This window comes from Cylas formicarius, unplaced genomic scaffold (genome assembly GCF_029955315.1).
Source record: "Cylas formicarius isolate icCylForm1 unplaced genomic scaffold, icCylForm1.1 PGA_scaffold_8__14_contigs__length_24414737, whole genome shotgun sequence".
NCBI lineage: Eukaryota > Metazoa > Arthropoda > Insecta > Coleoptera > Brentidae > Cylas > Cylas formicarius.
This window is the reverse complement of record NW_026844361.1, coordinates 20,793,859-20,818,555: the sequence shown is the minus strand read 5'-3', so window position 1 is coordinate 20,818,555 and position 24,697 is coordinate 20,793,859. Positions and strand designations below refer to the sequence as shown.

The following is a 24,697-nucleotide window of genomic DNA, read 5'->3' as shown; positions in this document are numbered from 1 at the left end:
CATTAAAGGAAAAGCCCTTTTTCTTAAATTGTTGTTCTGTGAAAGGAAGGGTTATAGTTCCTTTATACATTATATTCAACACCCTGGACGCTTTGGACACCTTGATTGCGAAATTCTATGCATTTATAAAATATATATATATATATATATATATATATATATATATATATATATATATATATTATAGGCGAGGCCATATATGCCTTCTCCCAATCTTCCCATCACTTGAATATTCATGTTACCTTTCCACTCCTCTCTAACAATATATCCTGGAGTTTTTCATTGTTTATTATGCACCCATTCTATTTCTCCTTGCTCCTTCCATTCTTTAAAATGCTCACCATCACACTGTCAGTTTTCTTTGAAATCACTTTCTCTCCCCTATTTCAATTTCTTTCATTCGTCTGTTCACTAAAAGTGTACCCTGAATAGGTACTTAAATTCCTTCACCAGCACAATTTATAAAAGTATTTTATTTTATAAATTATTACTTAATGCGAAATACTAAAAAGCTTTTTATGCATTTTCGAATAGCGCGCTTGCGCGAAATTAAGTGTGCGTATAAAAACGCTTCGTAAAGGAACCAGCAGCGGCAACGTCGCGTACAAACATGGCGCACTGACAAGCGGCGGTCCTCTGTGTATGTGTGTGTTGTCGTCGTGAGAAAAATACGTGGTGCGCCCCAAGTAAAAAAAACCTGTTTTTGCGACGACTTTTCGTCCGCCCGGGCGTCTCAGAATGTAACGCCGTGCAACCTCCATCGGCGTCGACTCCGTTTTTATTTTGCGTGTGTTCCCGTGGTCCAGGCGCGCGTCCATGTTTCTTCCCAGCGCGGCCTTCTCGATCGCGAGTGCGTGTCCCGGACAATGATGACGGAGACCGACCACGGTGGTAGTTTTTATGATGGCTTCCGGAACGGCCGTTGACGGGTGTCAAATATGAATACGGGCATCGGGTCCTGCGACACCGCTTACGATTTCGAGTCCGAAGAAAACTCGGCCAAATGGAAGGGTCTGCTTACGTCCGCTCTCAAAAAAGTAAGAGGGATATAAATCCGCATACGAAAGAACTAAAAAATGAATTAAATAAAACCCGGTGTTGACGAAAATGAAGAAGGACAATGTCACCCTCCGCGAAATATGTTTTCGAAATTTAATAGACAAACTAACCTAACATTTGCGAAACTCATTTGGCCTGCGGTCTGGCTTTCGTATTAGTTATTTGCATCTACACAGAACAAATGTTTGAATGTAACTTAACGAGGATTGCCAAATGGTGATCGCTCCTTTGTGGTACTCATTTCTACCAGTGATAAAAATATGATTAACTCTTTTGTTCTACAATGTTTGAAGATAATAATTTGGTTTTTGTTTTATTTAATCATTAATGTCAGTAAAATCGAACATCAATAAAACACAAATTAAATAAATGTAATATTCAACATTAGTACGAATACAAAACAAACAACAAACAAAACTGGAAGGTTGGGAATACTCATGTCACCCGCAGCACTGAAAAAATGGTGCTTTGAACTCGTAATTGATAAGAAGCATATAAAGAAGAAATTCTTCGGTTTTGAGTTATTTTTCAAGTTGTTAAGGTCAAATTTTCAACTAAACAACAAAGACAGTAAAAATTGTTCAAGCAAAAAATCTATGTATGTATTTAATGCCGCATAACCCCAATAACAAAATAAGTAACTTTGTTGGTAATTTCGACTGGTAATAACAGACAAAATAACCTTAAATTTGCATTTTAATTGTGATACCAATAATCTCCTTAAATAAATCTTGTGAATCGTACACAAAATAAAATAATCAACCAATCTAAACTGATCAATTTTGAAATAAAATTAACCAACTCTGATGTTCATTCCCAAAGGAAAAGGGTTGAGTTTTATACTTCTATATTCCCAAGAAATTAAATAGTACTTAGAAGTATAATTGAATAAAATCCTGTATAGAACCACATCATACCACAATGGATTTGAACCAAATTATATATGCTTAATCACACAGGTGTTGGAGCAAGTGCACCCCTCTCTGGGGGCACGAGACGAAGCCTTAGAATATGTGGAGCACTTGTGTCTCCGTCTGCTGGCTATGCTCTGCGCAAAACCCAGCCCCCACACAGTTCAGGTATAAAAAAATAACCCTTTTTGGCTCGCAGATTTTCACGTTTACTAAATTTAATCTGCAGGATGTCGAATCTAGGGTTCAAAACACATTTCCCACCCCCATCGACCGGTGGGCCCTCAAAGAAGCGCAGGAGGCGCTAGAACGCGGCAAGAAGAAATCAGTTCTACTGCTGCCCGTCGATAAAATCCATTATTTGTTACAAAAGGTACAAAATAAAAATGCGACCCCCTGGCTTTCGGGCCAGATTTGAGGTTTTCATACCGCATTTGTTTTAGGAATTGTTATCGTACAAAGTCGACTCCACGGTATCATTGTTTCTTGTCGCGGTGCTGGAGTATATATCGGCGGACATATTGAAATTGGTCGGCAATTACGCGAAAAATATAAAACACGTCGAGATTACTTACCAGGATGTGCAGATTTCTATGAAAGTTGACAAGGTAGGAATGGCGGTTTTAGTTGTTTGAAAATGTAACGGAAAGTGTGGTTAATAGATAAATATATATTGTCGATTCTATAAATCAGTTAGCAGATGAATAAATTCAACTGAAATTTTGCGGGTCTCTTGGATTTTGTCTTTTGTTTTTCAAACCGAGACACTGACTTTTTCCAGTAAAGCAGTAAAATCCTTATCTATATACGCGGTGGCGCCACGATCACGTGAATGGCTGTGTATAACTTTTTCTACACTTTATATCTTCTGCTGGAGGCGCGACATTCACAGAATCGCCACTCACTGTCAATTCAGCATAAATTGGCCCATAAAATGAAATTATACATGAGAACAGTCCCGCGATAACCGCTAATTTTCCATTTCCAAGCTTGGAAAACTGGAAAGGGTCAGAATTTGGATGGAATTCTGTTGATTTGTTATTACAACTAGGCAGCTTTTTGTTATAAATTGCTTTTTGCTTTTTCACGCTGCGTCGCAAAGCCCACATCCATGGTAGGTAGCCGTTGTATTTATTTTTTTTTTAATATCGGATAGCAAACTCGGAACACGGGAAAATTTTTAGGGACACCCTTTAGACTAGTTTCCGAATTTTCACGTAGTCGACGGTAATTTTTTTCACGCTCGACGCTTCATATTTTCACCTTAGTCTGGCTGCGACTGACGCATTTTTTTTTGCCCGAACTATCAAATACGAGAATGAAACCCTCGCGAATAGGTACTCGAATTTAGACGCCACCATTATCGTTCCCAGCTTACCTCTTTGGTTGCTTGCTCTAGACTGCATTCTTTATGATTTGTTTCGCCTCCACCACCCACTCGTGTCACACAAACACCAAGTAAAAAACGCACAAAACTTTCCGAATATGATGCACGGCATGTCCAACGTATTTTAGTGGCTTTAAGTATAACATTTTAACGACAGAACGGCCGACGCCTGTTGCCGCAAAATTAACGCAGTAAGCCGCGACGTTAAAATCACGGCGGCTCTGGAATCACGGATGATAGAAAGGCGCGTTCGCTTATTCGCCTTCGGGCGGAATTCGTTATCGATAAAGCGAATTTAAGAACACACCTGACGAAACGCAGCGTTTTCTCCGTGGTCTGCGGGACGATTTAATCGCTCGGTTTTTAGGCGTTAATGGATATGTTCTACCAAGACGAAGGAGGGGGCGGCACGTTAAGCGATCGTATGACGGAAATGCTGGTGTCCGCTGCTCCGCCTCGCACTAGCTTGACCTACGAGGAGACTGTGCGCGAACTGATTGCCTCGGAAAAGGCCTACTTGAAGGAACTGCACATGATCATCAAAGTGTTTCGGGAAGAGATAAAGAAACTGACTTCCGATCCGCGAGAAATTGAACTGATATTTTCGAACATAATGGACATCTACGAGCTGACGTACACATTGTCAGGCAGTCTCGAGGACGTTATGGAGATGGCACAGGAACAAATGCCGTACATCGGGAGTTGTTTTGAAGGTAGGTGGCGCAGCAAGTGGAGTGTTGCCTAAAAATGAATTTTTAATAAACTAGTGAGTTAAAAAGTTTACCAAACGTGTTGCATACTATACTTTTTGAGTACATTTTCGCAAAACACAAATACATTCACTGTCAGAATTGACAAACGTCAAAATTGAAAGCGTGGGAAATATCTCCGAAAACATCCGATTGCAGCCCAAATCCCTGCGGTAAAATCCCTCGGATTCTAGATCGGTAGGTAATTAGGTATTTTACAGACGGGAGTAGAAAAAAATAATTTCCTAAAAGAGCAACAAATCACTGGCGTGTGAGATTATAATGTAACCGTAGTTAAATTAAACAAGTTTGACGCATTTTTAGAAATAATGCAAACCACAGCCGATGCCCTTGATACTTTTTTGCAAACCTGCAATAGATAATACTAAGCCCAAATATGCAAAACAATAAAATAAGTGCCTCCACCCATGAAACACCTTTTCATTTCTAAAAAGTAACTTTTCTCACAAAAAATAAGCGAGTATTAACAAAACACAACTGAAATTGAGTTTTAATAACTCCTGCATTCCGGTACATACTGTCACATTAAAAAATATATCTCTTACAAACCATATTGCTATTGTTAATTAATGAATAAAAAGAAATATTTGTTATTTTGGGAATAATGTTTAACCAAATATTACCAAGACATTTTGTTAATGTATAAGTTAAATTTCTTTTTTTACCTATGCTTGTGAGTACGTAAAAATATTATGCTGTATCTAATGTATGGCCAGCACTGCCAACATTGTCTCAGTCGGTCAAGATTATATATCTATGTTCGGCGTGTTTCGCGCAGAGCTGGCCGAGGCCGCAGAGTTCGACGTCTACGTCAAGTACGCGCGTGAAGTGACGGCACCCACATGTAGGGAAACGCTGAACAATCTTCTAGCGAGGCCCGAGATGCAGGGCGCACTCCACACTGCCGGCCAAGGTATGCCGCTGGCATTAAAGTATTACTTGCCCGCCCTCCTCGTCGGTCCGATTTGGCATTTTTTCTCCTACATGGAATACATCCGGCTACTGATCGGGCTGAGCCCCGCCCTCGAAGACAAAGAGACGTTGACGCAGGTGGAGGGGCTGCTAAAGCCTTTACAGATCGAGTTGAGTAAGTGTTTGCGGCGTTGTTGCCGTGTGGGATTTTAATATCGCGTTTTGAAGATCGCTGCGTGCCGAGTCAGTCGATACCGCGGAGCTGCGCAACGCTAAACCAGGTAAAGACTAGACGGTCGACTGCCATCGTAAAAATTCAAGAGCTGGAGAGGATCGTCGAGAACTGGGACTCCAAGGACCTGGGTCAGTGTTGCAACGAATTTATCAGAGGTAAGTGGCGCGAACCATCAAAAAAGCAGATTTTGAGCGGAACTTTTGAAATGCTCAATATTCTGTGCTCTACTACCGAAGACGAGACGTGGTTTGTATCTTGCAGAAGACGTCCTGACGAAAGTCAGCCAGAAACGGTTAACCGAGAGACGAGTGTTTCTTTTCGACGGTCTGATGATACTGTGCAAGCCCATCACGTCGTCTCGTAGGCAAAGCTCAATACACCACCAGACCCACCCGGAGTGCCGTCTGAAAGAGCGGTTCTTCATGAGAAAGGTGGAAATCAAAGATCACGAAGACACTGAAGAGATGAAGCACGCATTCGAGATACTGCCGAGACAGATGCCGAGCGTCGTGCTGTGTGCCAAAAGCGTCGAGGAGAAGAACTCGTGGATGGCCGATCTAGTCATGTTAAATAACAGGTGAGTGCGAAAAAACGCTCGGTAGTTCAAATGTACTATACGGGAGCGGTCGTTTTCGCACGTGTTTCAGGTCCATGTTGGAGCGCGTGCTCGATAGCATACTATCTCGCATCGAGCAGCAACACCCCCTCAAACTACCCCCACCCGAGTTGTACAAATTCGCCGAACCCGACTCCTCAGACAACATCGTCTTGGAACAGAGGGAAAACGGCGGCGTACCACTTATAAAGGTCAGTTTTATGTTTTAAAAAAATGCATCTATTAAGCAGACGGATTAATTGTAATATTCTTCGTAAGTATTATGATTGTAAGTTGATTTTTATACGCGTCGTGTAGGGAGCGACGCTGTACAAGCTGGTCGAACGCTTGACCTACCACATCTACGCCGACCCGAAATTCGTGCGAACGTTTCTAACCACCTACCGTAGTTTTTGTTCGCCTACCGAATTATTGGAATTGCTCATAGAGAGATTTCATATTCCGGACGCCTCGCTGGTGTATGAACAAGACCCAGGGGACACTGACAAAATACAGAAAAGTAGTCAGCGGGAGGACTGGAAGAAGTACCGGAAGGAGTATGTGCAGCCAGTGCAGTTCAGGTATGTTGTATGTGTGAAGGACTACCTTCAAGTAAAAATTAAAATATTTATCATTGCTGTAGAAGCAATTATTAATAAACACCGGCTTGATTCCCCTTTCGAAAGCTTTTTCGCTGAATATTTGTTGTAAGAGATTTTTCGTTTTATTTAAACGATAACAAGGTACTCGCAGAAGATGAGAATTTCTTGTATAAAAGTATTTTATTAAGGCTACAATATATGAAGATTAAAGGTACTGGCATTATTCGAAGACTATAAAAATAAGGTCGACATGATTCTCGATAGTTGAGGTTTAACAGAATTCTAATTACTTTTTTTTGGAGTCTAAACACCCTTAAATGTGTGTTTAGAATTTCCCTATAGTGAAACTGCAGAGTGGAACAATGCAAGTGTGTTTTTCGACCTTCTAACCACGAAACGTGTAGATGCTAATTTTGGTACATAAAACATCAATATGAGCACTCTAATTAAGATTATCCTCCAAGATGACATCAAGGAGAGTGACGCTATCACCCTTAGTAAGAGATGCATTGATTAAAATTAAAAGTTTTTGTGTTTTATGATTTTTTAAAAATAAATTGTTACACGAAAACCAAGACTGAGCCTTCAGCTGAACCCCCTAAGTCGTAGTATCGTCAGAGAATAGTGAACATTCGATGAGACTGATGCATAAGGGGAAATAATGAATAAAAGTGGCCCTAGGACAGATCCTTGAGGGGCTCCATGTTTTAGATTTAAAGTAGATGAATCATACCATACAATAGTTGATAATTTCCTCATCAAAATTTAATGACTAATGCAATCAAACGCTTTCGAAATATCGTAAAGAGACAGTGACAAATGGTCGCCATCTTCCAGACCATTAACGATCACTGACACTACTTTTCGAACTGCATGTGTAGTAAATTTTCCGGGCAGTAATCCCCCCACTGTGCCTCGTAAAAAAAGGGATATAAGTCAGTAAGGGATCAGAGGTTAGTCATTCTGAAGACGTTCTTGAAACTTGTTGCATTAACACCCTACTAGCGTGGGATCCTGTTCTCGTAGGTTGTTTTTCTCGTTTATATTGACTTTAAACGAGGTATAGTATTTTGTTAGTAGATGGGAAGACCAATTTCTGTTTGAGAAACGCTGGCACTGGCGAAAAAGCTAACCAAATCTTGATTTGAAAACTTCCTATCTCTGGTTTGAGAGTAAAAGATGATGTCAAAAGTTAATGTTTTCTTCCCGTTTTTATAGTGCGTAGCTCGATTTAAAACCTGAAATTATTTTCACACACAAACGACGAACCTGAAACGTTCAAGTTGCCATGGATGAACCGCAAGAAGCAGTAGTTCAAATATACCATACTCGAGACAAACATCAAAATAGAACGTTCATTTCTCACTCGAATGGTTTTTGTAGTATTTACCGTGAATGATTGAGAATTACATTCACGTACAACTCAACTCTGAATAAGTGGCTATTTCAAATATACCGGCAGTTCAAAAATGTTTAATCGGTCGTCCAAAGAGTTTTATGGCGCGTCACCGCTGTCTTATCCCCTTCAGGGTGTTGAACGTGTTGCGGCACTGGGTGGACCAGCATTTCTACGATTTCGAACGTGACCCCGCCCTGCTCAAGAAACTTCAGTCGTTCCTTGACTCGATCAACGGCAAGAGCATGCGCAAGTGGGTGAACAGCGTGATCAAGATCGTGCAGCGAAAATTGTCGCCACAGCTCGAGACCGACAACCAGAGGCACAAGAACTTCGCGTTCGGTGAACGACCTCCACCCGTCGAATGGCATATCCACTGCAACGAAGAAGAATACGGAGTGTTGACGCTACATCCTTTGGAGGTCGCGCGTCAATTGACCGTCATCGAGTTCGACCTCTATAGGATGATCAAACCGTCCGAGTTGGTAGGCTCCGTGTGGATGAAAAAGGAAAAAGAGAAAACCAGCCCGAATCTGTTGAAAATGATCAAGCACACGACGAACGTGAGTTTCGGGAAAAAAGTTGATCCCAATTTTAATTAAATTAATTATCTTGATTAAATTTCGTCCACTAAACCATAACACTCACACACAGGGTTCCACCCACTTTTCCGGCTCTTCATTAGGAGATGAAAATAAATTTTATTTAAATAAAATTTATTGCCTTTTGATCTTCTATGTTACTGCCAGTTATTAACTCCCAATTTTCAGACACGGTTGCCACAAAACTAGAAATCCCGCAAGCCATAATCATTTAGCGCCACAGCCCTGGGTGGGTCTTTAATGACTGTACAACTTGAACTGATCACCCGGTCTTCCATCAACTGATAATAAGAAAAGTGTTCATTTTTTGTATGTCTAATTTAAATGAAACCAGCCATTACTCACATACGGTTAACGGCTAATGATATCCTCAAAGTGCTACTCAAAACTTAATGATTCATCCATAATGATACCTAAATCCTATATTACTTGCACTCTTTTCAACACACACTAATCTATTCTATGTGAGCAATTTTTGCAGGCACATTTTAAAGTATTTAATTTTAAATTGATCATCCTACACCACTCCACTAGCCCTTTGTAGCACTTCATAATCATCAACTGACCATATGCAGCGGTAAAATCATAAAGCAGCTGATCTTGACCTGTTGAACGTGGCCCTGGAGATAACTTGATAGTCACGTTAGAAACGGACCTCTAATAACAAACTTTTGAAGTTTGTTCAGTAATACTCCTTGATTCAGCAAATCAAAGGCCTTGCTGAAGTCAGTATATATGGAATGCACCTCTTACCATTTACAAACCCGTGCTGCTGCTCAACACGGAAGACTAAGGCCGGCACTGGCAAAACCATCCTTTCCAATACATTAGGTATTGCCGATTGTATGCAAATGGGCCTGTACAATTTTTGAATATACAGGCTATAAATGCCTGTTTACATCTCTCTGGACTTATTAATTAAAAACAATAATGGCTCATACAACAATACAGCTCCTTCCCTCATTTGGTGTGGTATCATATTAGGCCCAGCCCCCCTTTTTAACATTCAACGACAACAAGACATTTTACACACTGTCAAAGGTTAGATCGATCACATTTATTAGTTCAGTCAAATCATACTGTATATTCCCTTTACTAAACACTTGATCACATATCACACTCTTGGATATTTCCGTAGCTCACACAGCGTGCTTATCACCAACAAACTTCCAGAATTTCCCCACATTCTCCTATCTGTTCGACATCAGACACATATTGAGAATAACAGGCATTACTCGGCTCTTTACATTCCCTACGTAAGGAACAAACTCGGTGTAATGGCAATTAAGATCAATGTCCTCAATATCGCCTGTGCTCAATCTTTTTAGCAATAACCTCCTTAACTCTGGTGAAAACCAAAAAGGAAAGGAAAACTTTTTAGCTACATATTTTAGTACAAAGATATCCACGATATCCACAGCCTCAAATAATATATCTTCCCTTCTTTCTTTTATTCTTTTCCCAGCCTGTGAAATTTTAACATTCGTTTCCTTCTTCATACTCGACCCTGTCGACGGGCGCACGCTCCTTATCTGACTTTTTTTCCGTTTCTGTAGTTCACGAGGTGGCTCGAGAAGAACATTGTGGAGGCGGAGAATTTCGAAGAACGCGTCGCCATAGTGAACCGTATCTGCGAAATAATGATCGCACTGAATGAAATGAACAACTTCAACGGGGTGCTGGCGATCAGTTCGGCCGCTCAGTCCGCGGCAGTTCACCGGCTCAAGTTCACGTTCCAGGCGATCTCGCAACAATATCGGAAAATCTTCGACCGCGCCGACGATCACCTGAAAAAGTACCAGGAGAAACTGCGTTCGATAAACCCGCCGTGCGTTCCGTTCCTCGGCATGTACATGACCAATATTTTGCACATTGAAGAGGGCAACCCCGATTTCTTGCCCAACACGCAGCTGATCAACTTTTTCAAGCGACGAAAAGTCGCCGAGATCACTGGCGAAATACAACAGTACCAGAACCAGCCCTACTGTTTCAAGGTCGAGCCCCAGATCAGGGTAAGTCGAATCAATAGCAATACATTTTTGGAGAAGCTTTTTTTTTTTTTTTTTTTAATTCAAAATTCATAATTTTGTTTATATACTAATTGCAAAGATTCCGTTAAAGTACGGTCTAAAATCTTCACTTTCTGATGATGACCGAAGGCTAATACTTAAATCTATTATATTTATCACAAACGGCCTACAGAAGCGACCAAGCAAAGAGGATGATACGAGAATTAAAAATATCCGCCGAAAAATAATTCTAAAACAGTACTTGCTCTGAACAGTTCAAACTTCTAATAAGCAAATTGTACTAGATCAGTCCTAAAAAAATTGCGCATGCCTGACACTTCTGGGACGCTAGAGCCTCAGTACATCTTTATTCTTCTGACTGACTGCTTCTATGGTGTTCGCTTTAATAGATTGCCTTCTCGCGATGGGTGTCGAATATTCCAGTCGTCTTCCACCAGGCGACGTCTATTATCACGTTTCTAAATAAGTTTCTTTGAACGCAGACAGTGCTGGGCCCAGCTTTTTGAATAAAAAAAAAACGAATAGGCATATAGGCCTCAAAACGTACCGCGAAATTAACATAAATTAAGTAATTGTTTTTCTTTTTAATATTAGAACAAATAACAATAAAATAATGGCTAGATTAAATTAATTAAACTATCAAAAGGACATGCGAGCGTAACAAATATTCATAATTGACCAGGAACTCGCATTAACAGCCTCCGTTAATTAAAAATCACACAAAACTAAAGTAATCATATAAAAAAAAGGTGTCTTACGTAAAACTGATATAGTGTATTGCAATGGAAAATTTGGCACACCTGTTTGTCATTCCATCTACGTAATTGTTTCGCGACGTTGCCAATTTTTTTTTTCGTTGATTCAGAATTTCCTCGAGCACCTTAGCCCGTTCGGCGACCTAACAGACACGGACATCTCCAACTACCTATACCAGAAGTCGATGGAGATCGAACCGCGTGGTTGCCGCCAATTGCCGAAATTCCCCAGACGATGGCCGAACCTGACGTTGAAAAGTCCGGGAATAAAGGTGAGTTTACATACGCAGCGCGTACGTGTGGGGGCTTGGTCACGTGACGCGCGCTTATTGTAGCCGAAACGGAGCGCGACCAGCGTCGTCGCGAACGCCGTGAACACGATGAGCTCGACGATCAAAAGCGACGACAGCAAAAGCGAAGACTCGTCGTCAAAGAGCGATAACGATTTCAGCGTGTTCGCTCCAGTAAGTTTCGTTTTTTTTTTCTGTGTGCCGATTTTTCGTCGCTTCTTCCTCTAATCTGGGCTTTTTCTTTGGCATTTTTGTGTATTCACTTTTCTGCGGTATCGACATTTTTTACTCCAATTGACTTTTATTTTGTTCTTCGTTAATCGGCGCTTTTGCTTAACTTTCGTGCCTGTGTCGCTTTTTATACAATTTCCTTCGCTGTCGACAATGTTTCTTGTTTTTCGCCATCTCTTTTTACTTTTAGTTTTATCTTTATCTAAGTTATCTTTTTATCATTTGATTGCTTTCGTCGCAATGAAAGACAGATTTTCAGCTAACTAGTTGGTCCTTTTCTTTTATTATTTCCTCTACATAGTTAACTTTATCGACCAGTTATTTTCGCAAAAATCGATGAAATCGAATTTTTCGAAAGTGTACTCGCTTAGAAACGAAACTCATATCCCGGTAGGTCTATTGATCAGGATCGAAAAAAAACTTTTTTTTTCAATGTCTGTCCGTTCTCTGTTCTCTGTTGACGCTCTATAAAAATGTGAATAGTGAATAACTTCCGAGCGGTTCATACTTAGGTGTTGAAATTTAACTCCTTTTAAAAGTCCACGTGATCCTATAGGCAAGGGCTGCGATCGAACAATGACGTCCATGTTTTTTTCGCGATTTTCCTCTGTTTTTCGTACATCGCTGTGAAGTACGATAGATGTCCGAATATCGACTTCAAATTTGGCAAATTTGAAACGGGGGGGGGGGCTATTTTTAGAGGGTTCAAGAATTTTTTTTTTTCAAAAATGGTTACTAACTTAAAAAAAACCTGAACAAGAAGAATTTTTTGAAAGTGTACAGGGTACGACGGCAATTTGCAGAAAACTAAAAAATTGGTTATTTTAATGAAAATTTGTCATAACTAGAAGTCGATCAATCAGTTGTCAGTTTCTCTATTTAACGTTTTCACGTATTTTGCGGGGTGTTCGGGATATTTTATGCTATATTATAAGATTTAATAGGTGCCTTAAAGATACTAAAAATTGTTCCTTTCGGTAGTAAATTATTGACTAACTGAAAAAGTCCGTGGGAAAGTCGCTATATGTCACGCTCAATCTATACGGGAAGACGTCGTTTACCTTAACGACGTACTGCAGGGCTTCGGAAATCAAGTATTTTCTCGAAAACTATTTACGCTATTCTATAAATTTATGAGCCAGGGAACATGGGATATCCACCTTTATCTTTAGCATTTTTTGGATAATGTACAGGGTTTGTCTGTATTGGACAAGAAGAAAGAAAGGTCCTGAAAATTAGCCTTTTCGTAGATAAATTATTAGTAATAATTGAAAAACTATAAAACACAAAAAGAGAGTTTCAGGTTGCGTCTATCATACAGGTTGCGCGAAATATTTGAAAAAATATCATTGGGTACAAATTTTTATACTTAAGAAACGTTTTCGTAACTTTGAAGTTCGGCGATACGTGCAGGACACTTTATACGCGGTGTATTTAGAATAAAATTACATCGATTTTGCGATAGTCCGATAGTGGTCCGCAGAAACACGATAGAAAAACAATGCGTCCCCTTAGGACGAAAAGCCGCGAAGCGGCTTTTTTGAAAAACAAAGCCGCGCAGCGACGAGATTGCGAAAGCAATCTTGCTGTGTCCGTACTTTGCGAATGTAATTTTCTCAAATTTTAATATTTTTTCTGTTAACGTTGCATGTTGATACAATTGTGCTCAATTTTTTTTTCTATCTATCTCGCTTTTGCTTTTTTGCTTGCTTGCGTCATTTCATCGTTTATCATAACTGCGAAATATGTAGATGTTAAAAAGTGCAATATGAAAATCCGGATGTCACCACTGGTTTTGCATACAACGAAACCGGATTTTTTTATTTTATTTTGAATATTAAATGTCCTCAACTATCTTTGTTTAGTTTTTGCGTGTATTTTCGTTCGAATACCCCGTTAATCTCTCTCTTAACCGACACGCTCAGGTCCAGCTTGGCACCGGTCAGAACAGTCCCACGCTCAGCCCCAATTCGCCAGCGGCACCCTCGAACTCCATCATAAACTGGTTCAACCACACGCGGAGCCCCAGCGTCAGTTCCGTCATTTCGACAGCGTCATACCGACCCTCTCGATCGGACAATGTTGCCGCTTCTCAACACCCGTAAGTATACACTCGAACACTCTTTCGAAATACACCACCCTCGGCATTTCAGTCCCCAGCGGTACACACACTCTAGTCAAAGCTCGACGGGGGCACCGGGTAGTCCCGGACCCCACAGCCCGGCCTCTCCCGGTCCGCACTTCCCCCCGGAGCCAATAAGCCCGCGACTCCCTCCGACGCCGCCGCCGCCTCCACCGCCGCTGCCCCCGCGAAAACGGAGGGACAGTCCCGAGATCAGCAGTCCCCAACAGGTATATATGTGGGCAACCGTAGCTTTAAGTGGTCGATACTCTTTTGTTTGTTATAATTCTATCTATCTATATATATTCTATCATTCATAATAAGATTGTGGACCCAAAACATTTCGAATACTGTTCCAAGTATTTTCTCATATCTGTCTTACTGTATTCTTTCATATCCTGTCTCTTCTAGATTTTTCAGCCGCCCTTCTTCCATCTTCGTCTCTCTTAGCGTTTTCTGTGTTTTTTCTTTCAGAGGCCATACTTCAGAGTTACATGATGCTTTTAACGATTGAATTGTAAATTTTTTTTTTGTGATTTACATTTATATTTTTGTCCCATAGTTTAGCATGGAAATTGCTCTTCTTCCTGCTATTGCTTCGTCCAGAGTCCCGCCTTTGTCGAGTTTCTTCATTCCCAGATGTTTGTATTCGCCGTAGACCTGTCGTCCAAGGCACGTGTATTGATCGTCCGCGAAAGATAGAGTGTAAACTGTAAACTGGTATTCCCATATTCCTGCACTTTTGCTTCCAAAACTTCAGTACGTTTTCCAAATAAATTTTAAATCGCGTTGAAGTCATGCAACAACCTTGTTTAAGGCCTTTGGTAACCTTAAATCCTGTTAAAGCTTAAGTAGTTTTATTTAAGCACTGGGTTATGGGCATTCTTTTAATATGTCCGAGTCTAACCCTATGTCGGCATCACAACTCTCCACTCCGGGTTTCTATTTCTATTTTATCATTTTTATTATATTATCTATTATTTCTTACGATCTCTGACATATACATTAGGGGATATAATATATACGTTTTATAGGTTAAACAGGCGCCGGATGCTCCTATGCTACCGCCGCGGGACAACACGAGCCCTCCGCCACTACCCCCGCGTCGCGAGCCCGCTCCCTCGCCCGGATCCAGCGTCCATCACCATCTCGGCTTCCACTCAAACACTCTGCCGCACCCGGGAGCGTCGCACCACCACTACATCGCGCCCGCCCCTAGGTTGAACCCCACCCACACGTCGCAGCTGCACATGAGGCGCCACGCTGCCCTCCATCCGCACCATTCGGTGAGGACGAGCGGCGACGAACGCCGAGAGTCTCAGAACGGCGGGACGGGGTGAGTTTAACCGAAAAAGTCCGTTCTCAGCCTTCAAATCTCGAAATTTCTTCGTGGTTCGAGTTCAAATTTCCCTTACTGCCCTTCAAATACAGTTTTGCTACCAGAAATCTTCTCGATTGTCTAGGTTTTAATGTTGCGTAAACAATACGATTTTTTCCATGCCTTTGGGCCATGGTCTATTGGTTTGGATATTACAGCTTTTAGCTTGTACCGCCTCGGCCATATTCATTTTCCCTTATTTGACGGTGCTCGCGCCTGACAGTTTTTACTTGTATCAACCCATCCTTTGGATAGTGTATCTTGTGTTTACATTTCGTACGTGCCTCGCGGCTTGTCCTGAGAAAAGGAATACGCAATTATAACTATTGTTGTAAATTTAATCAGTTTTCCGTGATTATCTCAAAAAAGTAATTTTGACACATCCCCCTCTGGCATTTTCACTCTTCAATTATATTGGGTTAGTTTTGGTTAGTTCAGTTAGCTGCCTTGCCAGATATGTGTGCAATCTGTGCGATCCCAATTCTTTTTTTTTTTTTTCAGTATTTAGTCACATTGCAAATAACTCCATGAAAGGTAGTCCAGCTAATAATTAATAATCTTATAATTAAATATTGTTCTTATTGTCACAAAGTTTTTTGTCTTTCCTTCGATTATTATTTACATATTAATATTAATATTTCTTTTAAAGCTTCTTGTTTAATGAGTCCCTACTTATTAAATATTCATACACATTTTTCAGATATACTCGAATCAAGATTTATCTGCGTAACTTCTGTTTTGGGATCTATACTTTTTAATTCCCTGAAAGAGATTTAATGTCTAATTATTTTGCACTATTTAAATACTTATTAAACATTGATATACATTTTTCGTTTTGCGACCATTGACAAGTGATTTCGATACGACATGGCATACTCGTAAGAAGGTTTTTCGAAACGCACTGTAAAACGTCGCAATAATTGTTTAGGGGAAGATCCGTTAAAAGCCAGGACTTTAAGACACACTTCGCTGATAATTTACACCCTACTGAAGATAGCTTTGGTATAAAAAGCAACGGACCCGGCCTAACATCCCGAAAATTGTATTCATTCCCTCTTTCCACTCGAGAAACTCTTCTCTTCTCATATTCTTCAAAATATCCCTTTTAAATATCATCTGGTTGGTGTAATTTCCCAAATCCTCTTTGCTGTCCTCATCAAAAAAAAATCTCTACAAGTATCTGTTATTCTCTGATTTGTTTTGTTTGTTTATTTAGATCTGTTCATTTTGTAGAGCCTACTACGAATAATCTTCTCTTCTAACCATAAATATGAGTGAAAAAGCACTCATATTTTGAAAAGTATTCACTTTCCCGTGCAAATAAATTTTACTTGCTCATTTTAGAAAAGATTTTTTTATTTGGCTGGTACCTTTCGGGTCATAAGTTTTGATTTTGTTGTCAGTGTCCATCTGGTCGGTTCCCCGGCGAAGCCGCCGACAATATCACCGCGTTACGGGAGCAGCAGCGAGTCGAACTCGGGCCAGATAACGCCTCAGTTGCCGCCACGGCCGGCGGTTAGGTCGGCCGGCCTCACTTACGGTACCAAGTTCCATTATCCCGACACCACCACCACATAGAATTAAAAATACGCGCCTGCGCGGGAGGGCGGAGCCGTGACGCGCAAACATAGTAAACCACTGTTATTAGACCGAGGGTGAGAGGGTGGGGGAGTAGTAGTTCGAATGAACCGAGAGGCGAATTTTTTGTATTAGGAATATTTCTAAAAGAACACATGGGGAATTGTTTGATGTTTTTTAAACTGGCCATTTTTTTTATACAAAAGTAATGGAAAATAAGCGTTTTCAAGCAGATGGTGCGGTGCAATGTTCCAAGGCGGATGAAAAAGAAAAGGTATTTTAGAAAAGGAAGATTCTAGATTTCATGAAAAATATTTCCAGTAATTTAAGTCTTCAAAACAAAAAATGACAAAGAGAAAAACGCGAGTTTTGGCTAATTGTAATTGCGAAAAAAGTTTTATGCCAATCAATTTATGCCACACACAAAAATCCTTCCTATGGCGGTCTAAAATCAGTAATTTATTCGTTGTTATTAATTAAACACATAAAAATCGTAACTATTCCGAAATTCGTGTCAATTAGTTTATCGTACGCCGAAAATTCGCTCCTCGCGGTAACCATTGCGGGTGAAATCCAGAAAATAAAAGATTTCATTAGGATAACAGTTACAAGTTACTAACCATAGGTGGCGCAATCGAAAGACATTCGTTACTCTTATTGGGTAGAAAATTTCGAAGGTAGTACGTTTGCTGATCTATTATAAGTCTTTCAAAAACATTTTTGTTTCTGTTTTCGGTTAAGGCCCCAAGTAGCGCCTCGCTGGCTTTCATTTTATTTCGGGTCAGCTTTTCCAAAAAGAAATATACGCAAAAATTCGGTATTACTGTCTTTTTCCAATCTTTCTGTGTAATCCGTACGTGTGTGTATATTTATGTAACAAACAAAAAAATGCAAGAAAAAAATTGTGTGACACATTGATTCTAAATGTTTTTATTCTAAATACTGTCGAATGCGAAGCGTATAAAAAAATATGTACATAGAATAGAACAAGTGATTGGGTCGTAATATTTTCTTATCTAAGTGTTTAAAAAAAAAAACTACTAAATGTCCAAAAACACGGAAATCGATCGAATTTTTCCTCAAAAAAAAAAAAGAACATGATTTACGAACGAGAGGACAGGCCTAAACGATCATTTCCTGAAGAGCAAACAAAAGAGCGAGTGCCTAAAACCCGCAGAGCAAAAAAAAGTCCCGAACGCTAAAAACACCCTGTATATAGTGTACCATACTGTATATGTAATAATAGTTGCCAAAACGAGATGAAATTGTGTAATTAAAAAGTGTTTCTGTTGTTGAAAAAAAGAACTTCTAATAACCGTTAAGGAAGTAGGGTTAGGTCGTTTGGAGCGCCCCATTCGATCGTTAACAAAAAAAAAACAAACGAAGGAATTGTTACATGAAAAAATCTAAAATATATTTCCTTTTTTTTTTATTTTTCGAAAGGGGTCCGACGATTCCCCCCTTGGGGGCGAACCGATGGCTCCCCGCTGGGAGTTTGAGTTTTTACGGTCCCAGGGGATCCGTCGCACCTCGCGCGTTTCAAATTAATGATTTTTTAATCTGTGATAGTAGCAAAAGGACCACAAAATAATGTTTGTAAAAAGAATTAAAAGAGTATATTATATGAACTAGTTAAGAACCTACAATAAATGTATCGATGTATTAGTCTTTAATTTTCTTTGCCCCAACCAAAACATGTTACACTCTTCAATCTAAAGTTTACCAGACACTAAATGAAATCCTTCCTATAACGAAAAAGACACTTATCCAGTCAACAAATCATATTTTCACTCCCTCATAATGCAACATTTTAAGCTTCCTGCGAACTCCTCCGCCGAATCCGCCCAGCTCGCCGTTTTTCCTAATAACTCGATGACAAGGTACCAAATAAGAGATATTGTTCCGACCGACGGCGTTTGCTACCGCTCTGACGGCCTTCGGTCGTCCTATAGCACGCGCAATACTCTCGTAACTGACGGTGGTCCCTTTATCAATTTTTAACAACTCGCGCCATACCAACACGTCGAGTTCGGTTCCTTTCAAAATCGCTCTCAACTCGCGCTGGGCCGGTTCAAAATTTTCGTCCGGCTCTGCACGGGGAAACACTTGTTTGAGTTGCCTTAAACACTCGTCATCGTCGTCGTCGTAAAATTGCAAAAAACAGATTTCGCAATTGTGAAAACCGGCTATGTAGTTTCCAAACGCCGATTGTCGACGTACGTAAATCACTTTCGCGCGTTTCGCTTCCTCGCCGTTTAATATTAACGTCGACGTTATTATTCGTTCTAATAAATTCATTTTTTTTTTCAAAATATCAACAAAATTAAACGCATCCGCCATTGATCATAACAGAGGTTAGTTTTCAACATCCAACGCTCCGAATATAAAGTTAGCGGAATGGGTGGTGCGGGCAGAAGTAACTCGTCAATGTTGAGTTTTCGGTGCAATAATAAGCATACCACGAAAAACATCAAAGCGCGTAACCGGAATACAAATTATGTCTTTAAAAAGACATCTAACGTCATGACCGATCCACCGGGCCTCATTTCCGTCAAGAAGAAGCGCTAACGGTTAACGTTCTCACCGCAAAACAAAAGTCACTAGATTTGAAGACATTTAAACGAAATGACAGTTTTTCTCGTTTTTTTTTCCAGTCGATTTTTAGAATTGGGCTGCGGGGTTTACCGTGCGCGACTCGCTTTTAGTATATAGTGTTGCAACTTTAACGAAACATGGGCAAACACAAACGAAGGCGGCATCGCAAGAAGCAACAAACGCAACGGCAAGCTAGCCGAGACGTCGAGGATCCAATTAACTCCAACGTGGACGAATTGACCACACCGGTTTCGCGTTTGAATGAAGCCGATCGATTCGGCGATGTAGCTTCCCCTTTAAAAACGACCCCGGTAAACAAGAGGCGCAGTTTCGCCCGTAAGAAAGACTCCGTGAACTGGAACGTGACGAACCTAAACAGGCTCTTCGACGACGATGATATAAACTCGTCGAGGAACGAGACTTTAAAAGTTAACGCGACACCTACTTTGATCCACAAAAGTACGCAGACGAATCGGGAAGACGTCGTGATGCCGTGCGAACTGAACAACCGCAAAACCGGCGTCAAATTGACGAAATTTACGATAAACGAAGTGAACGTCAATCCGTATTTGAAGAATAAGGACTACAGGTGGCCGAGAGAAAGCAGCGCGGACGAGACGTCCTTTTTTTCACCGCAGCTGTTCGAAATGAAGTCCTCGTCGACTCCTATAGGACACAAAGTGCAAGAAAATAAACGCCTCAGCACACTCAAAGAGTCGATTTTGCGCGAAGACAATAATTCAAGCGTGGAAAAGGTGGAAAACAAGGATCGCAATGTCTTCGAAACGAGCGAAACCAAGTGCGACAGGGTGAACGTGAACGTTAACACTCCGGGCTCGGAAAAAGTGATGGATAAAAAGCGACTGTTTAATCGATCGCCGAGGACCAGAAAATTTACGGTTTATCCGAAAATGTCGCCCGTTAGTATCTCGTACTCCAGACTCAACGAGAGCAGGAGATTTTCCATGGATTCCGACAACCTCCGTTCTGTATCCTTAAGATTGGGTGTTCACCCAATATTAAAGAGGCTGGTGTCGAAGATCAAATGCTACAGCAGGACGTCGGTGAGGTGGTCGATCAAAATGGTGGAAGCGTGCGCTCAACTCGGTATCCACATAAAAAACGTCGGTGGTTTCCGAGTAAAATAACTTGGATATAGTTAATAGGGGTGTTTTCAGGGCTTGACAGCGCTGTGCAATGCGTACAATTCGCCGCAATCGGGAGGCGAAAGTGGGGACGCGAAACACGAGAGCCTCGCGAGGAGAATTGAGGCCCTCGCTTCCGATTTCGTTAATGTTAAGGGCGAAGTAAACGATTGCATCGCCAAGCAGCTGCGCGACGACGACATCGTCGCGAGGCTAAAGGAAGAGTTGACTCAGGTAAATCCCACATTTTTTCTGTGCGAAAAAATAAAAATACATGTTCCTATCACCTTTTTCTCCGCCTTCAGGGAAATTTAAGCATTGGAAATCGCCTTTTATTAAATAATTTTTAAAGTTCGTATAATATAATAATAATAATAATAATAATCTATAACATCTATTTCATTTTACGAACTGTAAACTATAACTGTAATAAGTATTCAACTATATTCACTCCAGCAAGGTAATAGTGAACCATACAATCCATCATAGTATTTCAAATTTACTGTAATTAATGTGGTAAACAGTGAACGTCTAAGACAAAGAACGCCAATATCATTGCGGAAGTCATTCAATAATTTCATCAACTGATAGAAAGGACCATTCATAAAAAAATTGGTTCTAGGAGTTACTAGGTGAAATACAGGTGATGTCCTTACAGTCCTTGAAGGACGTGAAAGTTCAGCTGACTCAGCAACTCAGGGCAATCCACTAATGAATTGCAAAATTTGTATAAAAACTGAATTGAAAGGTAGATAGAAACCATTTACATGAAAGTGAAGAAATTTCAGCAACTTTCCCTGTACGGTTTCAATTTAAGTGCCAAATATTGGTCATAACTATAGTATAATATAACATCACTATGGTATAACAGTTTTAAAATATGTTCCCTTGCAAAATCTCTCGAATTTATGACTATAAATCCCAGCATTTTGAGTGCACCTCTACAGGCTTTATCGACGTAATTTCTGAAGGAGTTTTGTGTCAAAGGTTACAGATCTTTAACATTTTCTTAATAATACGTTATCCAGATGGTAATTAAAAGTTATAGTTTTGTTTGAAAATGTCATTGCGAAACATTTAACTGTATTCAGGAATAGGTTATTAGAAGCACACCAGGAACCAATAATCTCCAAATCATTCTGCGGACACACACAATCGACCACACTATCTATCATCAGCAAACAGCAAAATTTGACTATCAATGTTAGCTACTATATCATTAATGAAAAGCAAGAATATCAATAAAATGCTACGCTGGGGAACGCCGCTACTCGCCATGACCGCAGCTCCACATACTGTATTCCGTTATGCAGATATAACTATATGAATGCCACAAGATCATCACCAAATCCAAGCGTCCTCTTTTTAGAGGGGAGTACGGCACCTTGTCAAAGGCTTTTGAAAAGTCCGTGTATAGCACATCTACCCGTCTCCCGTCGTCCAACTAACCAAAACTAACCAAAAAACATAGGAAAAGCATTAACAATCTCTTCAGGGCTGGTGTTAACTCTATTCCCTGTAGGTGAAAATCTCTGGCAATTCCAAAATAACATACAATGTTTGGTAAAACTTGTCACAAACCTCATTAACATTTTTATTACTTAGTAAATTGGAAAAATCTGGATGAAGTATGTTGTTGTAAAGTTTGTGGAAATCTGCCCTCCTGAAATTATATTCGAATTGTTGTAAGTTGGCTTGAAGGCTTCTATTTTGACAGTTGAGAGTCATACTGCATGCTAGAGGACGTTTAGTATTTTGTTTATTAGAAGTTTCTAATTCTTAAAAACCCAACATCTTTAGACAAGGGAGTTTTTTTTATCGAATTCTCGCAAAATTTAGGCTTTCGACGTCAATTTCGACAACTGCTGATCAAAATTTTAGGTTAGAAGGGAGCTCGGTTCCCTCAAGGATGAAGTCCGTGACCTAAAATGTCGCCCGCCGCTCACCCCTGCGAACCCAGTTCGCGCGCCGCCCCCGCCCCCGCCTCCTCCGCCGCCGCCGCCATCGCTATTGGTGGCACACCCGACGCCCTTACTTAAACCAACCAGGAAACCACAAGGAAAAGAAAACAGCGGCGGCGAAGGAACCAGACCCGTCATATCCCTAGATGACATTTTGAAGGTTAGACTGCGAAAACCTTCAGTGAGTGAGAATCGGTCGATTAAAAACCGAGTCCGAGGGACGAATAATAAACGATTTGCAGGATCGTAACGTGACTCCGCTGTCGCGGCGGTTGTCTCAACCGGCGGTATCGATGGAGATGTTGCGTCAAGTCAAGCTGCGTCCCCCGCATGCGCGCAGGGAAGTAACTACGACTCATAGCGAGAACGCGTCGCCCTTGTCGACGAGCCCTCATTCGAGCCTTCGCAGGTTATTAAATGGCGACAACGGCACGTGGAGGGTGAAGCGGTTGAGAAAGGTCGGGGGTTACAGTTTAGACTCTGTTCACAGGCACGAAGGAGATTACCGATCACCCACTTCCGCGTGTAAACGCGAACGACAGTGTAGCTGAAGGCGAAAGAGGTTAGGTCCATTTGTTTATCGATATTATTTATAATGATATAGTTTATTTGGAGCTATTTATTTATGAAAATTAGGCGTGACTACGTTCTTTGCAATATTGTTTTTTTGTTTACCTTTGTGAAAGACTGCGCCTCTAATATATACTCGTGTTTTGTTCTTTTTTTTAGTTTCTCTTTTATATAAAAGATATTATAGGAGTAACGATGAATGTTAGAGGTGAATTTATGTATTTTATAATCTATTTTTCGATATATATGTATATTTTTTCTAATAAATTTTTTATTTGATATTTGCTAAGTTTTTTTCACGATGCCCCCTGTATAATAATAAAATACATATCAAATTTCAATATCGGAATACATAAAGACTTATATATGTATTTGTGTGTGTTACTAATAGAAATAAAATATAAATAAATAAAAAAATCTTAGTGCAGCTTATTAAAATGAGTGAAAAATATAATACGTTAAAATAAATGCAGATCAACGGAAAAACGCAGTTGCTTCGTTGAAAGAACTCCCTGCAAACGGTCCTAAAAAGTGCATCATAGACCCATATGGTATATTATTCAAAAGAACCATTAAATCAAGAAAGGCATAAAAATAGCAAAACGTCTAAAAGATACGACCAATTTATGAGTCTTCATAAATCTCAACAAATATACGCTTTTAGGTAAATATGTATTTGTTGTGGACTAGGGTTAGTTGATCGGTATTCTTTGATGATTTAATAGTCATTTTATTAAATTTCTTTTCACAATCATCAGTGAGGTCAAAAAAGGTCACACCACCATTTCACCTTAACGTTCGAGGCCCAGACAAGGGAGAAGGAATTGAAGCTTTGTAGCTCGCTAATATTATTTACACAAGGTTACGAATTTACTATAGGGTTGCAAACTAGTATCGCTAACCTAACAGTATTTCATATGCGTTTTAAGTCTTCAAATAAAAAATACATCGAACCAATACAATTTTTTGAAACGTTAAAAATACTTAGATATTTTATATTTCCGAGTATATTTTCAATCAAATATCGTTCGATCAAAAATCCCATTACCGGTCGTTTTTGTCTATTGTAAAGTTCGCCTTGCTAATTTAAATCGAGTACACTAAAAAAACAACCGCATAATCAATTTATAAGCGTTTTCGTAACTTCATGACTTATCATGAACGTCATCACAATTCCTTAATTCTTAAAATATTTCAAATATAAACTTCAACAAAAAGTAAACACAACAATAAACGGGTTGACGTGACCATCAAATGTCAATTGTTAACAATTAAGGAAGGAAATACGTTTTAAGAATTGCGAATTGAAACTACGAAGTTGGCTAATCCCAACCATCGTCCACTATTCCTAATTGTTTGGTTAAGCAAAAGTTGATTGCACGTAACATCATTGACGCCCGATATTAAATATACCCCAAATATCGAAATATAATCGCAATTTCGTAAAATAATACATGAACGTACTTACCCGCGCAAGAAACAACTCCTTCGCACTCCTTCAACCTACACCGCCTTACCGACACTCGCGTCGCTCATTCGTCAAACAAAACACTCGAATTTCGCACCAATTCAC

At 40.1% G+C, this 24,697-nt stretch overlaps 3 protein-coding genes across 6 annotated transcripts; 2 read left to right on the top strand and 1 right to left on the bottom strand.

The window, feature by feature from the left end:
• The first annotated feature begins 607 nt into the window (after nucleotides 1–607).
• LOC132705920 (protein son of sevenless) lies at nucleotides 608–18,517 on the top strand. Of its 2 annotated transcripts, XM_060676885.1 has the most exons (18): nucleotides 609–1,037; nucleotides 2,019–2,138; nucleotides 2,200–2,343; nucleotides 2,414–2,578; nucleotides 3,725–4,070; nucleotides 4,906–5,214; nucleotides 5,268–5,429; nucleotides 5,536–5,851; nucleotides 5,922–6,081; nucleotides 6,188–6,450; nucleotides 8,001–8,430; nucleotides 10,026–10,481; nucleotides 11,365–11,526; nucleotides 11,590–11,718; nucleotides 13,701–13,876; nucleotides 13,929–14,127; nucleotides 14,932–15,233; nucleotides 16,679–18,515. In XM_060676885.1, the coding sequence occupies exons 1-18, from the start codon at nucleotides 939–941 to the stop codon at nucleotides 16,851–16,853; spliced, it is 4,113 nt and encodes a 1,370-aa protein (XP_060532868.1). In that variant the 5' UTR covers nucleotides 609–938; the 3' UTR covers nucleotides 16,854–18,515. The 2 variants fall into 2 exon arrangements, with proteins under 2 accessions (XP_060532869.1, XP_060532868.1); XM_060676886.1 differs by lacking the exon at nucleotides 11,590–11,718 and having other exon boundaries at nucleotides 608–1,037; nucleotides 16,679–18,517.
• On the bottom strand, nucleotides 18,243–19,313 carry LOC132705921 (regulatory protein ada). Its single transcript, XM_060676888.1, has one exon. It carries the CDS (start codon nucleotides 19,191–19,193, stop codon nucleotides 18,633–18,635), a length of 561 nt encoding a protein of 186 aa, XP_060532871.1. The 5' UTR covers nucleotides 19,194–19,313; the 3' UTR covers nucleotides 18,243–18,632.
• Nucleotides 19,314–19,480: 167 nt separating this feature from the next.
• On the top strand, nucleotides 19,481–23,326 carry LOC132706221 (uncharacterized). 3 transcript variants are annotated; one of them, XM_060677428.1, is made up of 5 exons: nucleotides 19,481–20,572; nucleotides 20,627–20,827; nucleotides 22,475–22,735; nucleotides 22,797–22,983; nucleotides 23,045–23,326. In XM_060677428.1, exons 1-5 carry the CDS (start codon nucleotides 19,586–19,588, stop codon nucleotides 23,119–23,121), a joined length of 1,713 nt encoding a protein of 570 aa, XP_060533411.1. In that variant the 5' UTR covers nucleotides 19,481–19,585; the 3' UTR covers nucleotides 23,122–23,326. The 3 variants fall into 3 exon arrangements, with proteins under 3 accessions (XP_060533411.1, XP_060533410.1, XP_060533409.1); XM_060677427.1 differs by having other exon boundaries at nucleotides 22,475–22,714; nucleotides 22,797–23,326; XM_060677426.1 differs by having other exon boundaries at nucleotides 22,797–23,326.
• Nucleotides 23,327–24,697: the final 1,371 nt, after the last annotated feature.